The sequence below is a fragment of the Berghia stephanieae genome, chromosome 6 (assembly GCF_034508935.2).
Source record: "Berghia stephanieae isolate SIO BIC M18660-M18661 chromosome 6, UCSD_Bste_1.3, whole genome shotgun sequence".
NCBI lineage: Eukaryota > Metazoa > Mollusca > Gastropoda > Nudibranchia > Aeolidiidae > Berghia > Berghia stephanieae.
The window spans coordinates 40,591,371-40,610,737 of record NC_088365.1 but is presented as its reverse complement, the minus strand read 5'-3'; the positions used below and the strand labels follow the sequence as shown (position 1 = coordinate 40,610,737).

At 36.1% G+C, this 19,367-nt stretch overlaps 1 protein-coding gene across 1 annotated transcript in view; it reads right to left on the bottom strand.

The window, feature by feature from the left end:
• The window catches only part of LOC144975848 (structural maintenance of chromosomes protein 1A-like), a 159,841-nt gene that overhangs the window by 86,770 nt on the left and 53,704 nt on the right, over positions 1–19,367 (bottom strand). The window contains exons 12-13 of the mRNA XM_078920035.1: positions 15,996–16,073; positions 12,982–13,193 (exon numbers count right to left, since the gene is read on the bottom strand). Of these exons, the coding sequence (XP_078776161.1) occupies positions 12,982–13,193; positions 15,996–16,073 (290 nt within the window). The remainder of the gene's footprint in view (positions 1–12,981; positions 13,194–15,995; positions 16,074–19,367) is intronic.

Below are 19,367 nucleotides of genomic sequence, written 5' to 3'. Positions count from 1 at the left end.
TTTTCTTTACCTGTGCCGTGGTCGAGAGATCATTCACTCCATTAATTTCCCAACCACTGCAACAGGTTATCTCCCTTGATACCTAACAGTTTTGTTTCTGATATCAGGTTAAATTAAAATCGCCATAGTCTACAAAGCCACCATAACCACTGACAACACTATAGCACAATATATTGGCAGCACAGAACCCCCATTCAAAACAAGATACAACAATCACAAAGCCTCCATAACACACGAAAGCAAAGCAAAGAGCACCAAATTAGCAATGCACTATTGGGAACAGATAAACACTAACAAAACACCAACCATAACCTGGGAGATAGTCAAGCAAAGCAGCCCCTACAGATGCGGTGCTAGAAAATGCAATCTGTGCCTGACAGAGAAACTGGAAATACTATTACACAACCACAGAAACAACAACACCGTAAACAAAAGATCAAAACTAATGACAATGTGCAGACACTCTAATAAATTCAAGCTCAAAACACAAAAGGTTAAATAACCCGCCCAATTATTATCATTATTATTAACATTATTATTATTATTATTACTAATATTATAATTACCAAAATTCTTCTTCTTCTTCTTCTTATTATTATTACCATCATTATTCTTACCACTATCATTAGAACTAGTATCTACCCTTGCCCTCACTCACCCCCCCCCCCCCCCACGCAACCACATTCCACAACATATCAAACACACACATGTATACACCACACACACATACACGCAATGAGAACACATTACAACATGCCATTACATAACAACGCTAATCACCGCCAATTCAACAATACAAAGGAAGTAAGGACAGAAATGAATAAACATCGACCCCTCAAAAGAAAAAAGCACACTACGGACATATGCCGACTGACGACATGAAGGGCATAGAAACAATCGTCTCCGCAAAAAATATGTGTGTAACTTAATTTATTTATACTTATATATGTGTGTGTGTTCGTGTATGAGAGAGAGAGAGAGAGAGAGAGAGAGAGAGAGAGAGAGAGAGAGAGAGAGAGAGAGAGAGAGGGAGAGAGAGAGAGAGAGAGAGAGAGAGAGAGAGAGAGAGAGAGAGAGAGAGAGAGAGAGAGAGAGAGAGAAAGGAGATTTGCATTTTGTTAATGTTGGACAAAAGACATTGTTTATCGCTGTAAAAGTTACTTTGTTGTCTCCATAGCCTCATTTATGCCTGACATATATTGTTCTCTTTTCATACTTTTTTTATATTACCGGTCTGCGAATGTCAACCTGTTGCTGTTCTTTATTCTTTTTGCAGTTCTCAAGAAGGCTGAGCAAACATTGCAATCACTGATTTATTTTGATTTTATTTCGACCAGATGCAGCGAACATGCATAACTAGTTGCTGTTGTCAATGCTTTCCCTCATCTTTGTTTTTAATAGTGTTGTCTCTATCGGAAAATAAATGTAATATCGCCTAACAGGCATCATGTCCAGTTCTAAATGTTATGAGTTGATGTTGGTCAGGGATCCTTTCTAAATGGCTTTGAGCGTGTCTAGTGAAAACTGCGTTAAATAAAAAAAAAACAACTCAAAAGCTCAACATTACGTAGTCTGTCATGCCACTTGTAGCACATAGTTTTTGAGAGCTTTTTAGCATCGTCCTGACCAATGTCCACATTAAAGATGAGATTAATATCTGGTTTAAATCATGAAACAATAACATTTTGAGATTCTTTTTTTTTTCTTTTGTGTTTCTTGACTTTTCTACAAAAGCCTACACAGTTCATTCAAATGTTTATCATGAATTTCTTGAGTGTGCTCCTTGGCAAGATGAACTTCAAAAAATCATAATAAATTCAATTTTGCTGATGCCCAAATGAAATTTTAGCAACTTATAGTCCAATTATAATAGATTATATTTGTTGAAGAATAAAAGTTTTATGTTTTTGTTTGAAGAATTCAATTTTTTTTGTAGAAAATTAAATGCAAAGTTACAGAAAAGCGGTCCTTTAGGATTGAAATATCACAATCATCATAGACAGCACTGGTATAAAAAACATATGAATGGAAAGGGGAAATCTTGAGAAATATTACCAGGCCTGTAAATGGTTGGTGAAAAAATTGTCGGAACTTTTTGAAACGCGAAAATAGACACAACAGGGCAAAAATATGGACACAACACAGATATGACACGTCAATTGACTAGTCAAATCATGTCACTTTACCCTACTTATTTATAACGAGATCCTTATTTTATGGTATCAAAAAAAAAAATCCCAATTATTTGAAGTCCCAGGTCTGAGTTAGTTGTAAAATGAAAGGACGAGAACAATTCCTACCCTTTTGAAGGATGTGTATCTAGACGTCTAGTGCTCGACGCGGGAAGCTGCGTATCTTCGCTCCTGTTTGTGTTAAATGTTTACGCTGATTCTTTCGTTTATTTGGATTAATTCTTGAAGATGAAGAAGAAGAAGAAGAAGAAGAAGAAGAAGAAGAAGAAGAAGAAGAAGAAGAAGAAGAAGAAGAAGAAGAAGAAGAAGAAGAAGAAGAAGAAGAACACATCGGGACGGAACCAAAGAAATATAGAGACTGAGAAATAAGAACCGGAGATATGCATGTGTGTCAGTAGCAAAATAGAGAGAAACCTTCCAGTCCGGTTCGACACACTTCTGTGTGTGCGTTATTTACTGACTAGGTGCGTGTGTGTGAAGACGACTCGCGCGAACTTCGCGATCTCTCTCTCACTGGCTGTGGCACAGTAGCCAGGCAGTGAATACATACACGTCTAGCGGAGCGTGTAGGTGGCATGAGAATATTATAGCTAACTGATAGACGGCATGTTTTGTCTTTGATGCGACAAATAAAACGTTTTTTTGTTTTGTTTTTTTTTAAGTCGGCATTTGAAACGGAATAAAATAAAAAATTTTCGAGGAACGAAATAAAAGTCTTTTATTTTCTTTTTTATTGGTTCTTTCGGGTTACGAATTTTATTTTTACTATTCTCTTTTTTTTTTTTTTTTAAAGCACTTATAGAGCAAAATTGTACTGTCGGAAATCCGACAATAGACGGAAGATTTACAGGCCTGTATTACAGAGTAAAGAAATTTGTGTGTAAGCTCATTGAGAAGCCACAACAAAGAAATGAAAGTGAACATAAATCGACTGGCATCATCCGATATCACTAATGTATATGAACTCACTAGGGGATTCCCTGTAATTTGGCAGGTGTGGCCCGGGTCAACCTCTGGTCATCACTTGACTTAGTTACCGCTCAGACAATATTTTCATTACAGTGCATTATGCACGAAAAGTCAATTGTGCAATCAAGTGATGAAAGCATGAAATCCTCAAGAAGTAAAATCTTATAATGGACCACTATCTCATGTATGGAATAATCAAAATATTCAAATTTTAAAGGAAGGCAGAATTGATGGAAGACGAAAATTTCCAAGTGATCACCATTGCACTGGCTTAAGGGAATTTACTCTAAAAATACTGCGATGTTAATTCAACTTGTAAATGGATTCCATTGGTAATTTTAGTTTTAGTATCACATAAAATATTTTTTTATCTCTCATGATCTTGAAATCTGCCAAATCCCAACCAATAGCAACGTGAAAAGGGAAAATATGAACTAACTAGCGTCATTGAAGCATGATACATCTGCAGAGGTTGAAGAAGCAGATCTATGTAGTTTAATGCACAATGGATATTTCATTTTGTAAGGGTTGAAAAAAAAATATGACTATTTAAATATTAGAAACAAAATACAATTTAAATATTAGATACGAAATTCAGAATTTCGTTCTTGATCTTAATCTATAAAAAGAAGCATTTTGGGTAATATGTATTGTGTCTGACAATTATCACCAATTTTGATTTGTGAGTATGAGTACTGATGTTATAACCCTATGTTGATTTGAATATAGTTAGTGCCCTTGACATGAACTCGAGTGGATAAATTCTCATTGAAAAAAATATTTGAAAGTTTATTTGTTGTTATGGTACCATACTACTGAGTCAAAATACATTAAGAAATGAACCAAAATATATTTCCTTCAATAGGGTCATCTATTCTCTCATGGATAGAAGACAAAAATACATAAATCTTAAGGGTGACTACACAGAAAAATGGTTCAATAATGAAAAAAAAAATTCAAATTGAGCTGTTATATAGCCCAATATCCACTAAACATGCTCAACATGCTTTACAAGGGGTCCTGGCCAACAGCAACATTTAACATGTAGGGCGGGATATACTGCCTTTTAGGCAGTATTACAATTTATTTCGGACAGAGACAACGCTGTTAATGGCCAGACACTCATTTTACACTTGAGTACAGTGGGAGAATGTGAGTAAAGCCTTCTCCAAGGAATCAACTATGCACCGAGCAAGGCTCGAAGCCAGGACTTCCGATCCAAAAGCGAGTGTCATACCACTCACGGCTGTTCGTTTTACCATATATCATTCCTTTTAGTTTTCATGCTACCTGCATGATTCATTACGCCACACAGTGCCAGACCAGGGGTCAGCGAGGTTGAAGTCATTGTCGGCGAACAAACGTAATAAGTGATATATCATTGTTCTTTTCCTCATTTTCTATCCACTGTTACATGTCATATGATATACCCACAGATATAGAATAAAAAGAATTGTAAATTTCAACCACAGCTCCATTAACAGTCAAAATTGCCAGGTCATGCGATTATTATAACACATAGTTTAGTTTTGTAGAGTGGCTCGACTGAGTACCAGCGATTGGCAATTTTTAATTTAATTACTGCGAAATGTGAAATGTTCGCCAAAGATTATTTGCTTAAAAATTGCGGTATGATTACTTAAAAATAATAAACTTCATTGTGAGTAAGTTTGAAGACGACGATTATGATAGATTTTAAATGATGATGCCATGAATATAGTTGTTCTAATATTAGTAGAGAGTCATTGACATTAGTCATTACCAAATGAAGATTGAAGGACATAAATTAGTTATAATATACTTTAATCTCATGTGGTGTTCCCGATCATTTAACCTCACTGTGTTATTGACGCCCACTGTCGTCTTTATCGTGACCATCACCGCCACCACCATCCCCCGTGTCCCCAGTAGTATAACTAGTATCGTCACCATTACCACCCCCAATCCCCATGCCTCTATCACTACTACTACTGTTGTCACCATCACCACCACCGCCCCAACCCACACACTTCACTAATTGTCAACAACACGATCACACTGCTGTCTTAAAAAAAAAAAACACACATTATTAAAATTTTGGCCAGAAAACTTGTTCTCATCACATCAAAAACTCGCGAACCTGGAGTTGGATTGAATAAATAAATGATCGATATTTAAAGGACGAGTTTTCTGGCCAAATTTTTTTTAATGAAACGTGTCGGGTTTTTACCGTACACGTCATAAGTATTAGCCCCGACGACAGCATCACCATAATTTTCAGCAGCACCAGTACTACTACTGTCCCTAAACCACCAGCATTATTTACGTTGTTGCCATCACCACCGCCAGCATCATCTACCTCTGATAATCAAATCAATTGAACCGTCAACCAAAATGTCGCTATCCACCACATTAAAACTATCCTCACATTAAGACAAAAACTGGTTAAAATCAGAGAGTGAAAAATGTCCATATAAACTGGGCTGGTCATGAAAGTTAGCCACACATGATAAATATTATAATACTGTATTATTATAGTCCCTGTACTAGCATTCCACTGCATTATACTATTATGTTATCATTACTACATTGTACTGGTCATTGGTTGTGTGAATACCATGTTAATGGTGAATACACATAGAACAATATAAATGGATCTCAATCCCACGGTGTTCTTAATATCACGGTGTTCTTAATATTTGCATCTCTTCAACTCTTCTGTACTCTGTGAAAAATAATTAAATTTTGGCCAGAAAACTTGTTCTTCAAATATCAATCGAATAATACAGAGACGCCAATTTTAAATTTGGCTCACAGGAGTTTCAGACACCACTCGTAGGAATGCCAATGCCGAAAGAGGAATTTCCGCACACAAGAAAAAGGAATTGGAATGGTATTTGGCATTGTGTTTACACATTGTATAGTTCTAAATAGATAACAGATTATTTATATTATGATACATAAACACATTGCCAAATACAATCCCAAAGTTTCCTTATTTCAAATGAAGTAAAGCGCCAAAACCTAATGGTAGAGATTGTAGTACTGGTGGTAGCGAGGATGATGTGGTGTTGGTTATTATTGTAGTAGTGGTAGTAATGATGAAGGTGTGATAGTGGTTGTTGTTGTAGTGATGATGATGTGGTGGTGGTATAGTGGTTGTAGTAGTTGTGGTCGTGATGATAATGATGTGGTGGTGGTTGTAGTAGTGGTGGTAGTGATGTTGATGTGGTGGTGATGGTGGTTGTAGTACAAATGGTAATGATGATACTGTGGTAGTGGTGGTTGTAGTTGTAGTGGTAGTGATGATGATGTGGAGGTGGTGGTTGTAGTAGTAGTAGTAGTGATGATGTGGTGGTGGTGGTTGTAGTACTGCCCTAACCAACAAAAGGACAGTATCTCTCAAAAAATCATAAAATCACTTTTTTTACTAAATCGAATCTCTGGGACATAGGAAAGCTTACAAAGTTGTCAGAATGATCATAACTCAAATATTTTTGAAATTAGAGGCAATTAAAAATTTGCTTGAAACAGTATCCTATTTCAACCCCATCGTTAACCAACAAAAGGACAGTATCTCCGACAGCCGTATTCCGCCCCGTAAATATCGACGGTGTCCGTGAGCATGTGGTGGCGTCAACGAGTGGCGTGACGAAGATGCCGCTGTATGGCGAGCAATACCATGCTCAACTGTTGGTGACGATTTGATTGGTTGACGCATAAGTCGCCAACGCCAATGACGTCATCCGTAACATGACATCATAGAGGAGCACTGTAACTTTCTATCGCGTTGTTTACATGAGAGAGAGAGAGAGAATGAGAGAGAGAGAGAGAGAGATAGAGAGAGAGAGAAAGAGAGAGAGAAACACACACACAGAGAGAGAGAGAGAGAGAGAGAGAGAGAGAGAGAGAGAGAGAGAAAGTCAGTAACAAACAGAGAGCGAGAGAGATGGATGCAGAGAGATATATTTTTAAAAATAAATAAATTAATAAATAAGAGAGAGAGAGAAGAGAGAGAGGGAGAGAGAGAGGAGAGAAAGAGAGAGAGAGAGAAGAGAGAGAGAGAGAGAGAGAGAGAGAGAGAGAGAGAGAGAGAGAGAGAGAGAGAGAGTGAGAGAGAGAGAGAGAGAGAGTTTTAACGTGTATTCATTGGGAATGGGAGGGAGGGTGGGGTCTTTTGAGAGAATAAACAATGTGAGTGAACCTAGGACTTCATAATAATATATAGATGTCACTGGAGTGAACCCAAAGAAAAAAGGGAGGAGAGATTAATAACTGACATTGACCACAAGGGTTTGTGATAACGAGTGGCAGGTCCTAAATAACTCGACGTTGCAGCTCAAACAAGAAGATTCAATTATATGATTTCATGTAAGTCATTACAAATTAAGCCCCACCCGCTCCTCTTCAAGCTGTCATCTGACTCAAAATGGAAACAATGCAACAAATGATTTAACCAGTCCCATTTTTTAAATTGCAATCTCATTGGTCAATATGTTTCCCATTGATTGACTTTGACTTCTTTTGAAACGAAGGGCTTTCTTATACTATCCCTACCTATTCTTTGCTCCACCCCCTCCCTCCTTTTCCCCCTTTTTTATCTACCAGTCTCGCTCGCTCTCTTTGTCTCCCTCGTGTTTCTTTCACACATACAAACACACACACACACACACGCACACATATTTATATCTTACTCCCTTAGTCTAACTGCATACTGTCTATTGAATCGAACGCATGACCTTCACATCCGACAGCAGTAGTGACATACCACAACACGTGTGTTTGACCCAGCGACATCTAAGTTTGACCTCGTCCGTTGGATGTTAAAAGTGGAAATACCTGCTTTTAACAACTGTTTGGATTGCAGTTCTTATATCTTTGACTAAATTATGGCGCCGTGATTAAAGACTAAATTGCTGCAGACACTGAGTTCAAAATCAATCTAATCTATGACATAAGTTGTAAATATTCACGTATTACTTTCCACCAGATCAACATATCAAGCTAGCTATTTAGTGGCTGGTTGGTGGGCAGAGGGGCTTTATAAAAAAAGTAATAAAAAAATGAAAAAAAAAAACAAAACAGAAAGCAAAACCATTACAAAACTTTATACAGCTGGCAAGAAAAAACGGATCCCCTTGCTTGTTGGTCGGATGCTCAACCAAACGTCTAACTTAAGTATACTTATTTTTCATTCATTTCAACTAATTAGTGTCTGTGTGTGTGTGTGTGTGTGTGTGTGCGTTTGTGTGTCGGTGTGACTGTCTGTCCAGGCGTTTTTTTTGTTTAGTTGTTTTTTGGGGTTTTTTGTGTTTTTCTTTTTCATCGTCTTCATATCTCTCACTTTCCACACATCCTTCTATTTTTTGTCCAAACTTTTGGAGAAAGTAGTACTGACACAATTGTTATCTCCGAACTTAAGAACAACAGTTCAGTCAGCCTACAAACAGCAACACAGAACTGAAACGGCGCTTCTTAAAATCTTTTGTTATATAATGCGGATGCTAACAATATCAATTTATTATGCCTTTAAGATCTTTCAGCTGCCTTTGACACCACTGACCATTACATTTTGTTAAGAAGACTAGAAAATACGTAGGCGTAAAAGGAATTGCCCTTAAAACGGTTTACATCATACAAAAATGTATTTACAGGATCGATGGCAGACTGTCGTGGTGAATGGTATTCAGTCAGAACAAGTTTTACTAAACTTTGGAGTGCATTCTTGGCCCTGTTCATTTTTCTGTATATAAGCACCCCCTTTCTAGTGTGATATCCAGATTCAATCTGAGTTATCATTTTAATGCTGGTGATACGCAAATTTATGATTCAGTACCCCTAAGTAATTTACAATTCTTAATACAACGAATTTCGAGCTGTTTTAATGAGATTAAATATTGAATGTACCATAACAAGTTAAAATTAAATGATAGTAAATGATAGTAAAACTGAGATTTTAAAGTGTGGAAGGCAAATAATTCACCTATTTCTCTCGGAAATAGCACAATAGAATTTTCAAATAAAGCAAAAAACCTTAGCGTCATCATTGATAAACATCTTTCCATAACAAGCTGCTACGTGAATAACACAATACAATCTATGTACATAGAAATGAATAAAATAAGCAAAATTCTTAATCTAATATAGCAGAACTTTTAATTAATTCCCTTGTTTTATCTAAATTGTACTATTGTAACTCCCTGTGGACGAAATTAGCTAAAGACAAAATAATTTTTCTGTTCATCTTATTAGCTCATAATTTAGGCACCTTTTAAATTTAGTAAGAATAGTGTCGCCTATTTCATTCAGTATAATTGTACCAACAGATTTCGTTCCATTTCATGTTTTTCGTTTCCTATGACAATGAAGATATTGATTTCAAAACAAAAAGGGATGTGTGTGTACGTGTTGGAGGCGGGGGGGGGGGGGGGGGGGGGGGGGGGGGGAACATACCCTATTTTCCAGCTATTCTTAGGTTTAATTCACTATCACCATATCGTTGTACAATGACAAAACCCTGATACACAATTAAAGTCTAATTTACAAGATAGCCAAAATCATCAATAAGCGTAAATTAAAGCTATGATGCTTAATAAAAATAGACTCATCTTGAAAAAGGAGTCAGGGTCTAAAAGATTGAGGAATAGTCTAATGTAGTAATATTATATCAGAATCACGCCTACAAACTTGACGGAGATAATTTATTCATTCCCCTCACGCCAGGTCAAACACACTTAGCCTTGCCTCTCACTCGCCGTGATGGCGAGTGCTCGCCCTCGCTGACGTGAAACGTTTGTCGATCGAGTTATTCGTATTTTGCTATATTCTTAACTTAGATACTGTTCTTTTGGTGAATACGGACGAGGCATTTTGCATTGTGGTTAACCAGGGTGAACAGTATGTGAGACGGTCGTATAAGATACTGTCCTTTTGTTGGTTACAGGTAGAGTTATTTGCTTGGCTTTAACCAAGAAAGAACAGTATCTCAAAATATTACGCAACATATTACGTCAATGAAATCGCCGACTAACAGAAAAACGCAATTTATCATCAGCTATTATTTAATGTTAGAAGACTTCCACTATGTAATAAAATTAAAGAGTTATGAATGAAAAAACTAAATGTGTCGATTGCGGCAAAACTGGTTGGACCTGAGTCAGCCCAGATACTGTCCTTTTGTTGGTTAGGGCAGAGTAGTAGTGGTCGTGATGATGATGTGGTGCTGGTGGTTGTAGTAGTAGTGGTAGTGATGATGATGATGTTGTAGTGGTGGTTGTAGTAGTAGTAGTGATGATGATGTGGTGGTGGTGGTTGTAGTAGTAGTGGTAGTGATGATGATGTGGTGCTGGTGGTTGTAGTAGTAGTGATGATAATGATGTTGTAGTGGTGGTTGTAGTAGTAGTAGTGGTAGTGATGATGATGTGGTGGTTGTAGTGGCAGTGGTAGTGATGACGATGTGGCGGTGGTGGTGGTAGTTGTAGTAGTAGCAGGTGGTGGTGGTGCTTGCAGTAGTAGTGGTAGTGATAATGATGTAGTAGTGGTGGGAGTGATGATGATGTAGTGGTGATGATGGTTGTAGTACAAATAGTAGTGATGATGAACTGGTAGTGGTGGTAATCTTGATGTGGTGGTGGTGGTTGTAGTAGTAGTAGCAGTAGTGATGATGTGGTGGTGGTTGTAGTAGTAGTTGTAATGATGATGTGGTGGTGGTGGTTGTAGTAGTAGTGGTTGATGATGTAATGGTGGTGGTTGTAGTAGCAGTGGTAATGATGATGTGGTGGTGGTGGTTATAGTAGTAGTAGTGGTAGTGATGATGATGGTGGTGGTTGTAGTAGTAGTGGTAGTGATGATGTGGTAGTGGTGGCTGTAGTAGTAGTGGTAGTTGCAGTGATGATGATGTTGTGGTGGTGGTTGTAGTAGTAGTGGTAATGATGATGTTGTGGTGGTGGTTGTTAGTAGTGGTAGTGATGATGTGGTGGTGGTGGTTGTAGTAGTATGGTAGTGATGATGTGTGGTGGTGGTTGTAGTAGTAGTGGTAGTGATGATGTGGTGGTGGTGGTTGTAGTAGTATGGTAATGATGATGTAGTGGTGGTGGTGGTTGTAGTAGTAGGGTCGTGATGATGATGTGGTAGTGGTGGTTGTAGTAGTAGCTGTAAAGATGATGTGATGTGGTAGTTGTGTGTGGTTGATGATGATGTGAGTGGTGGTGTGTGGTAGTGATGATGTGATGATGGTGTAGTAGTGTGGTAGTTGTAGTGATGTAGTGGTGTGATGTGTGATGTGTAGTGTGAGTTGTGTGTGTGTGTGGGTGTGTGTAGTAGTTGGTAGTGATGATGATAAGGTGGTGGTGGTGGTGGTGGTTATATTAGTAGTGGTAGTGATGATGATGTGGTGGTGGTGGTGGTTGTAATAGTGATGGTAGTTGTGGTAGTGATGATGATGTGGTGGTGGTTGTAGAAGTAGTGATGATGATGTGGTGGTGGTGGTTGCAGTAGTAGTGGTAGTGATGATGGTTGTAATACTAGTGGCAGTGATGATGATGTGGTGGTTGGAAGGGGGTATCCTTGGAACAAATTGACCTCACCGGAATTTGACGGAAGTTGCCCGGAGCCCGGAATTTTTGGCTCCAGACCGGAGTTTTTTCCGGTGAAACCGGAGTTTTGGCATCACTGAATAATATGATCCTCATCTTGTCAAAAATTCTAAAACCTGAGACTTCATCTTAGCTAAAACTCTCAAACTTAAAACCGCAAGGAAGTCTCAGGTTTGAGAGTTTTTGACACGATGAGGGTCATTTCAGTTTATCAATATTTGAAGGACAAGTTTTTCAGAGAAAGACAGAACTGTGGCTAAAACATTGCCTCCATCAGCTTGAAGTACCGTGATGATTACTTGATGACTTTCTCAGATTGTAGCTTTCTCAGATTGTAGAGTGATAACAGTGGTCAGCACTGTAAAGAGACTTGTTATTCTACTGGTTGGTGGGGAATTTGACCTGACAAGTTGTTAATCAAAACCACATTGCATCAGAAAAATCACCCTGAAGATTTTTGTAGGGTGAAAAGTTCAGTATTATCCCTGTATTATGTATGGATTTAGAGGGGGGGGGGGGGGGGGGGGGTTTGTATAAATGTGTTATTTCTTGATTCAATTTAGTCTATGTGTACTTATGAGTATTTGAAATATGAGGTCTTTTGTTTTCATTGTTATTTGACGTACATATATATCCCATAGAAACAGAAATCATATGAGAATAAAGATGAAATGTCAGAGAAATAATATAATACATAACAATAGTTAAAGATTAAAACGCAAATGAATTACAAATGATTACATTTGATCATTTTGATGGGACGGTACTGGCAGTAGCTCGTTGACCCCTGCTTGCCAGGTAGTATGACCTCGTGACCGACTGTCAGTGAGAGCAATGTACTCTACAACTAAAATGCAAGCTCTTTTTCTCTGTGCACTAGACCACATAGACGAAATTTCAATTCCATCAAAACAAGATTACTGATTCTTTAGCTATTTCACCTTATTCTTGGACAACCCTTGTATCAACACTTAAGTTTTGTTCCCATTTAATTGTAATTTATTCTTTCCCATCCATTTACTCAATTCTCCAAAGTAAACTTTTCAGAGCAATTTGATTAAACACTATTCAAACATGTCATGGTCATTCATGTCTTTTATAACTTACAACAAATGACTCTTTTTGATTTCCTATTAAAAAACCATGAAAAACCACATTTCCCATCCTGAAAATCCACCACCTCCTTAAAGAACAATAAAAAAAATTACAGATGCTCTTTTCATGACATATAAACAATAAAGGTTCACCTGAGTTTTTCATTGATAGCGCCAACCTCAAGGTAGTCCAATGGTAAGAAGGTTTCAGGTTCTATCCTCTGTTCCTTCATGTACTGAATGCAGTCCTTTGCTGTCTTCTCTGTGTCACAGACAATAGAGTCCATATGCTTCCCCAACACTTTGGTAATGGCTACCTGGTATTTCTTATGACTAGGTTCACACTGATCTATCAGCCTACCATGCTGAGAAAAGAAATAAATTAAACAAGGCCACTGTAACAGATGTCAAAAGTCAGCAAGATGTGAAACATTTAAAGTTTATAAACATTCTTAAATTCATTAAAATATGAAATACTTTGCTACTACTTTAAAATAAAATATTCCCCAATAACCATGCAAGTGAAAAACACACCATATTTTTCAGATTATTCCCCTTATACCTTACTCTCTCATGTTCAACATGAACGGAAATTGAACAAATTGGTTCCATTGTCCAATAATGTACTTTATGTTAACTGTCCTTTTATTTGCCGATGATATGTGAAACAAGAACTGGTTTACAATGAAGACTTAATTGTCAAAGTGATTTCTATTACAAATGGGGTTTGCACGTTACCACAACAAAAACCAAATGCATTGCTTTTACAAGAGGTGGAAAGATCAGGATAATGTACAAGTGGTTTTATAGAGACACATTATTAGTTGGGCAATTCAAATAACTTGGGTTTATGTTTGGTAGTAGTGGAAAAGGAATACAGAACTTTATAGACCTAGGTCGTAGAGCAATGTTTAACTTAAAATCTCTGCTCCACCAAAATGAGGAATTATCACCTTCCACCCCACTGCATCTGTTTAATACTTTAATATTACCAATACTTAATTATTCATGTGAAATACGGGGCTATTGTGACGCGGTAAACATGGAACAAATGCATTTAGGTTTCTTAAAATCCATACTGGGCGTAAAGAAATTTACACCGTCAGCTTTCGTATATCATGAATTAAAAGTATTTCCATTAATCAACCAGAGATTAATAAGAGTAATAAGGTGAGGTTAATAAAATGCGGGTTTAAAATTTTTAAACTACAAGAAAACAATCCAGTCAAGATAACTAATAATAAATCATTAACACAGGCTAAAGAGCAAAGCTCTTGTACTAACTGGGTAACCTTACTTAGAGGAATATTGTGTTAATATGGTTTTGGGTATGTCTAGGTTAATCAATACGTTGAAAAATGAGAACATGTTTTTGTATATTTTCAGTCAACGCCATAACCATATTTTTTTTTTTACAAAAATGTAAAGAGGAAATAAGATCCACTAGCAATCATAGACTCTATAAACATTTGGATAATGAAAAATCTGTACGCTACATATTCGAGATTAAAGAAAAGTTAGATTTGTCAATACAAAAATTAGATTAGGTCCTCATAATTTTATGTGTTACAGGGGGAGATGGCAAAGACCAAAAATTGATTTTCCTTCTAGGCTCTGTATAAATTGTAACACAATTGAAGATAAGTATCATTTAATCTGTGAATGCAGAAGGTATAATTATTTCAGAGAAAAATATCTACCTAAATACTTAATTGAAAAGTCTAATATTTCATACAAATTACAAATAACTCCACAGGGACTGAATTGAGAAGAATTGACATTTTTTGTCCAAAAGTTTTGATCGAATATGAAAAAAATGTTACGCAACTGGTATCACTGGAGAATTCAATAACATTTAAATTAAATCTATTAGTTTTTTTGGGTTTTTTTGTTTTTGGTTTTTTTTTTCTTCTTCTTCAAGTGTAAATGTTTGTCTCTGTGTGAGGGTGAGCATGCATAAATGACATGCATCTAGGTTTGAATGCATCGATGAATAATATTATTACATGTATTATTTGAGCTATAACGTTGTCTTTTAGCCATGATTGAATCCTATAAATTCTTCTTTTTTAAAAATTATTATTATCACTGTGTTTGTACAGGTGTTTTTAAGATCAGTGTGTGTGTGTGTGTGTGTGTGTGTGTGTGTGTGTGTCTATCCATGTGTATGCGTGTGTGTGTATTTCTGTGGGTGGGTGGATATGTATGTAGCTGAATGGGTATGAATACAGGTATTTGTGTGTTTGTTAGTCATTATAATCTCGTATGATTATATAATTATATGTAAACAAAGATCATTGTACAGTGTAAATGTAAAAAAAATCCTCATCATCAACATCATATTTTATGTTGTTTCATGAAATGTAAATTGTTTGAGTTGTAGCTGGTCAAGTGTTTTTTTTTTGTTTGGTTTTTGTAGTTATTTTGGGGGGTTTTTTTGGTTATTTTTAAAATGATTTTATTTAATTATTAATTCATAATTCAATCTATTAAACAATTAATCTATAAATTAAATTTTAAAATAATTTTATTATTATTATTGTTTGCTTTGCTTTATTATTGATTTTATATACTTTGATTTGTTGATTGGAAATATTATATTCGTGTATGTGTTATAGTGGCAAATGCCTAAAAATAAGATAAGATAAGATAAGATGTACTTTATTCATCCAAAAAAATGGAAATTCGTTTACAGACGTGGCATGCATGAAAATGTATAAACACAAAGTTGAGAATCTATGGCGACAATGTATATACATATATATAATATATGCAAATGCACAAAAATGTAAAAATATACAACCAAGAACCAATAGCAACACTTTATATATTAATTTGATAAATTGAGATAGGCCATACCTCTGGCCTTTAGTTCGAACTTGTGTGTGTATATTTAAAAGATAGTATTTAATTTAAATCACAGTTGCGCGTTAAAAATTCGAACACCATGTGGCAAAAATGAATTAAGGTGACGTTTTGTCTTTGTTTTTATAGATATAAGGCGACGGCTCCTCATGGAGAACATAATATATATTTGTGAATTGAATGTAATTTATGAACCATATGTTTTTACGGCTTTTAAACATAAATGCTTTTGAAATATTCGTGTTTTTGGCATTCCAATTCCAACCTTGTGCAAAGGAAAGAAAAAAAAAGATTCAACTCACAACTCCAGGGTATAAACGTTTGAGTGTCTCTATCAATTCAGCTTTCCTTGTTGCCCTCGAAGATTCTTGCCGGTCCACCTAAAAAGAAATAATTAACAATTTTGTGCAAATATTATTTGTAGACACTACTTCCTAAATTTATTAATTTACCTGAAGGCTGCTGTCAAAGTGGTGAGTAGAAAGATGTATAGAAGGGGACAAAAAATTAAAGGAAGATAGGTTCCCAGTCAGCAGCATGCATTAACTGCCAATTCTGATGGTTATATATAAAAATAAATACATTAGGGTGTCCAGCAAAATTTCGGTCAAATTTACGATCTTGAAACAAAATCTACGACCTAGGAAATTAAAACATTTTCTTCTGAAATCAATGGTTTATGCTCAAATTACATTTACCTAAGCATATACTTTCTATAAAAACCCGTTTCCAATAACTTAAATTTAATTTTTTCACATGTTATTATGTGCTTGTGTCTTTGTGTGTGTTTATATTTGCCTGTAACCTAGGCCCATCGTGTGTCAGAACACCCATCAACCTAGACCCATTTTTGTAAGTGGGGTCCACCCTCTGGACCCCATTTACTTTTCATTACTGTGACAGTTTACGAGTCGTAACTAAGCTCCATACAAAATTCCAGGCCAGTCCCCATTTGACCTGGTGTTAACGGTCAGCAGTGTTTAGCACACACAGGCTGTGTATTTGAAATATAGATTCTTCGTTTGTCATTTTACACAGGCCTGTAAATGGTTGGTGAAAAAATTGTCGGAACTTTTGAACACGCGAAAATAGACACAACAGGACAAAAATATGGACACAACACAGATATGACACGTCAATTGACTAGTCAAATCATGTCACTTTCCCCTACTTATTTATAACGAGGTCCTTATTTTATGGTACCAAAAAAAAATCCCAATTATTTGAGGGCCCAGGTCTGAGTTAGTAAAATGAAAGGAATGATGTGTATCTCTAGCTTGATGACACAGGAAGCTGCGTATCTTCACTCCTGTTTGTGTTAAATGTTTACGCTGATTCTTTCGTTTATTTGGATTAATTCTTATAGAAGAAGAAAAAGAAGAAGAAGAAGAAGAAGAAGAAGAAGAAGAAGAAGAAGAAGAAGAAGAAGAAGAAGAAGAAGAAGAAGAAGAAGAAGAAGAAGAAGAAGAAGAAGAAGAAGAAGAAGAAGAAGAAGAAGAAGAGGTGGTGGTGCAGTCGTGTGAGAGCTTTCGAAGAATTATATATATTTCGAAGAAAAATAATTATTTCGCATTATTTTTTTTCCGTCTTGCATCCAGACGGAACCAAAGAAATATAGAGACTGAGAAATAAGAACCGGAGATATGCATGTGTGTCTGTAGCAAAATAGAGAGAAACCTTCCGGTCAGGTTCAACACACTTCTGTGCGTGCATTATTTACTGACTAGGTGTGTGTATGTGTGTGTGTGTGAAGACGACTCGCGCAAATTTCGCGACCTCTCTCTGTGGCACAGTAGCCAGGCAGTGAATACATCCACGTGAAGCGGAGCGTGTAGGTGGCATGATAATATTATAGCTAACAGATAGACGGCAAGTTTTGTTATGTCTTTGATGCGACAAATGAAAATTTATTTTTTTTATAAGTCGGCATTTGAAACGGAATAAAATCTATTTTTTTCGAGGAACGAAATAAAAGTCTTTTATTTTCTTTTTTATTGGTTCTGTTCTTTGACGTGACTAATTTTATTTTTACTATTATTATTATTTTTTTAAATATTAGCACTTAGAGCAAAATCGTGCTGTCGGAAATTCTGACAATAGACGGAAGATTTACAGGCCTGTTTACACACACCGCATTACCTCGACAGTGGCCTCTTTTTTTTTTTTTTTTTGTTTGTTTGTTGCTTAAGGTCTCTTCCAACACAATTGAGGTTATATGAGAGACCGCTGAAACAAAAAAACAAGCAATCTAACAAAAATAGTACAAATGTAAATCAAAATCATAACCTAAAGATATCATAAGCTAAATTATAAATAACCAAGAACAAACAGGCAGAAGATTTACAGAAAAAAAAACATCCCCTGTCAAAAATACAATCACAAACCAAAGAAGCAGGATAGGCTAGTAAAGAGAAGAAGAAACGACATCACTATCGGATCGTAGACCCATGCGAACATCATAGGTATATGATTCAAGGGTGATGCTCCCATCCAACCACCCGCAGTGGCCTCTTTGATGGGTAAATCATGCGTTTCTGGGAAGTGGCTGGGCGATACTGTGAGATAAACACCAGTATTGTACACCGCTGATAAATCATCCCGAGATCACTAATAATTACAAAAATAAAACCTTTATTTTTAATTTCAGTAATTACAACTAATGCGTCCATTTAATTGTATGTATTTGTCATATTGCATATATTTAGAATTACACTTTGAATGCATTTTCTACACTTTTTAAAAATTGATGACGAGTCGATGTATTGGGTAAGATATCGACCCGTGACTTAGTCTCGGAACTCAGAATATTTACATGAAATAAGTAGGCTGACCGCAGTTTGAAGCGCCCAAAAAATTTTTTCCTACCTAGGATTCAGAGAAAGGTGAGTCTACATATTTGATTATTGTAACTAAAATAAAAATATTGATATGGCAATGTAATTCAAAAACAGGTCAATGAACTAAATGTAGCCGTATTCTATTTCCTCCTTTGCAAGTAAGATTAGGTTCCCAATTATTTCCTCACTTTACTTTGAACTGAAACTTTAATCGATATCTTATGATTATGACGGATAATGATAGATAGGCCTACAGTTGTCTTCCAACTCTTATAAGAGACAACACATTTTCAAAATTTCGAGGGTTGTCTGGATATTTGAATTAAATAAGACAAAACATAGGTAGAGTAAAGGTCTCCTTTAAGACAAGGATGTAGGACCATCGAGACATTTCGGGAGTTTGCCGGCAGAACAAAAGGGCTACCCAAGCATATCAAACAGAAAACTGTCAAAATAAGATGGAGACTCAGATCATTCTGTAGCAAACCCCAAACCCCTTCATAAACTCAGATTCTGAATGGTCGGGGTGTCTCTCTCTCTCTCTCTGTCTCTGTCTCTCTCTCTCTCTCTGTCTGTCTCTGTCTCTCTCTCTCTCTCTCTCTCTCTCTCTCTCTCTCTCTCTCTCTCTCTCTCTCTCTCTCTCTCATTATACTGATTGTTAAAAAAATGGAGCAAATCCATCAATCTGAGCTTATAAAATGACCTGAAAGTAATAATAGTAATAATAATAATAACAATAATACTAATAACAATAATAATAATAATAATAATAATAATAATAATAATAATAATAATAATAATAATAATAATAATAATAATAATAATAATAATAATAAT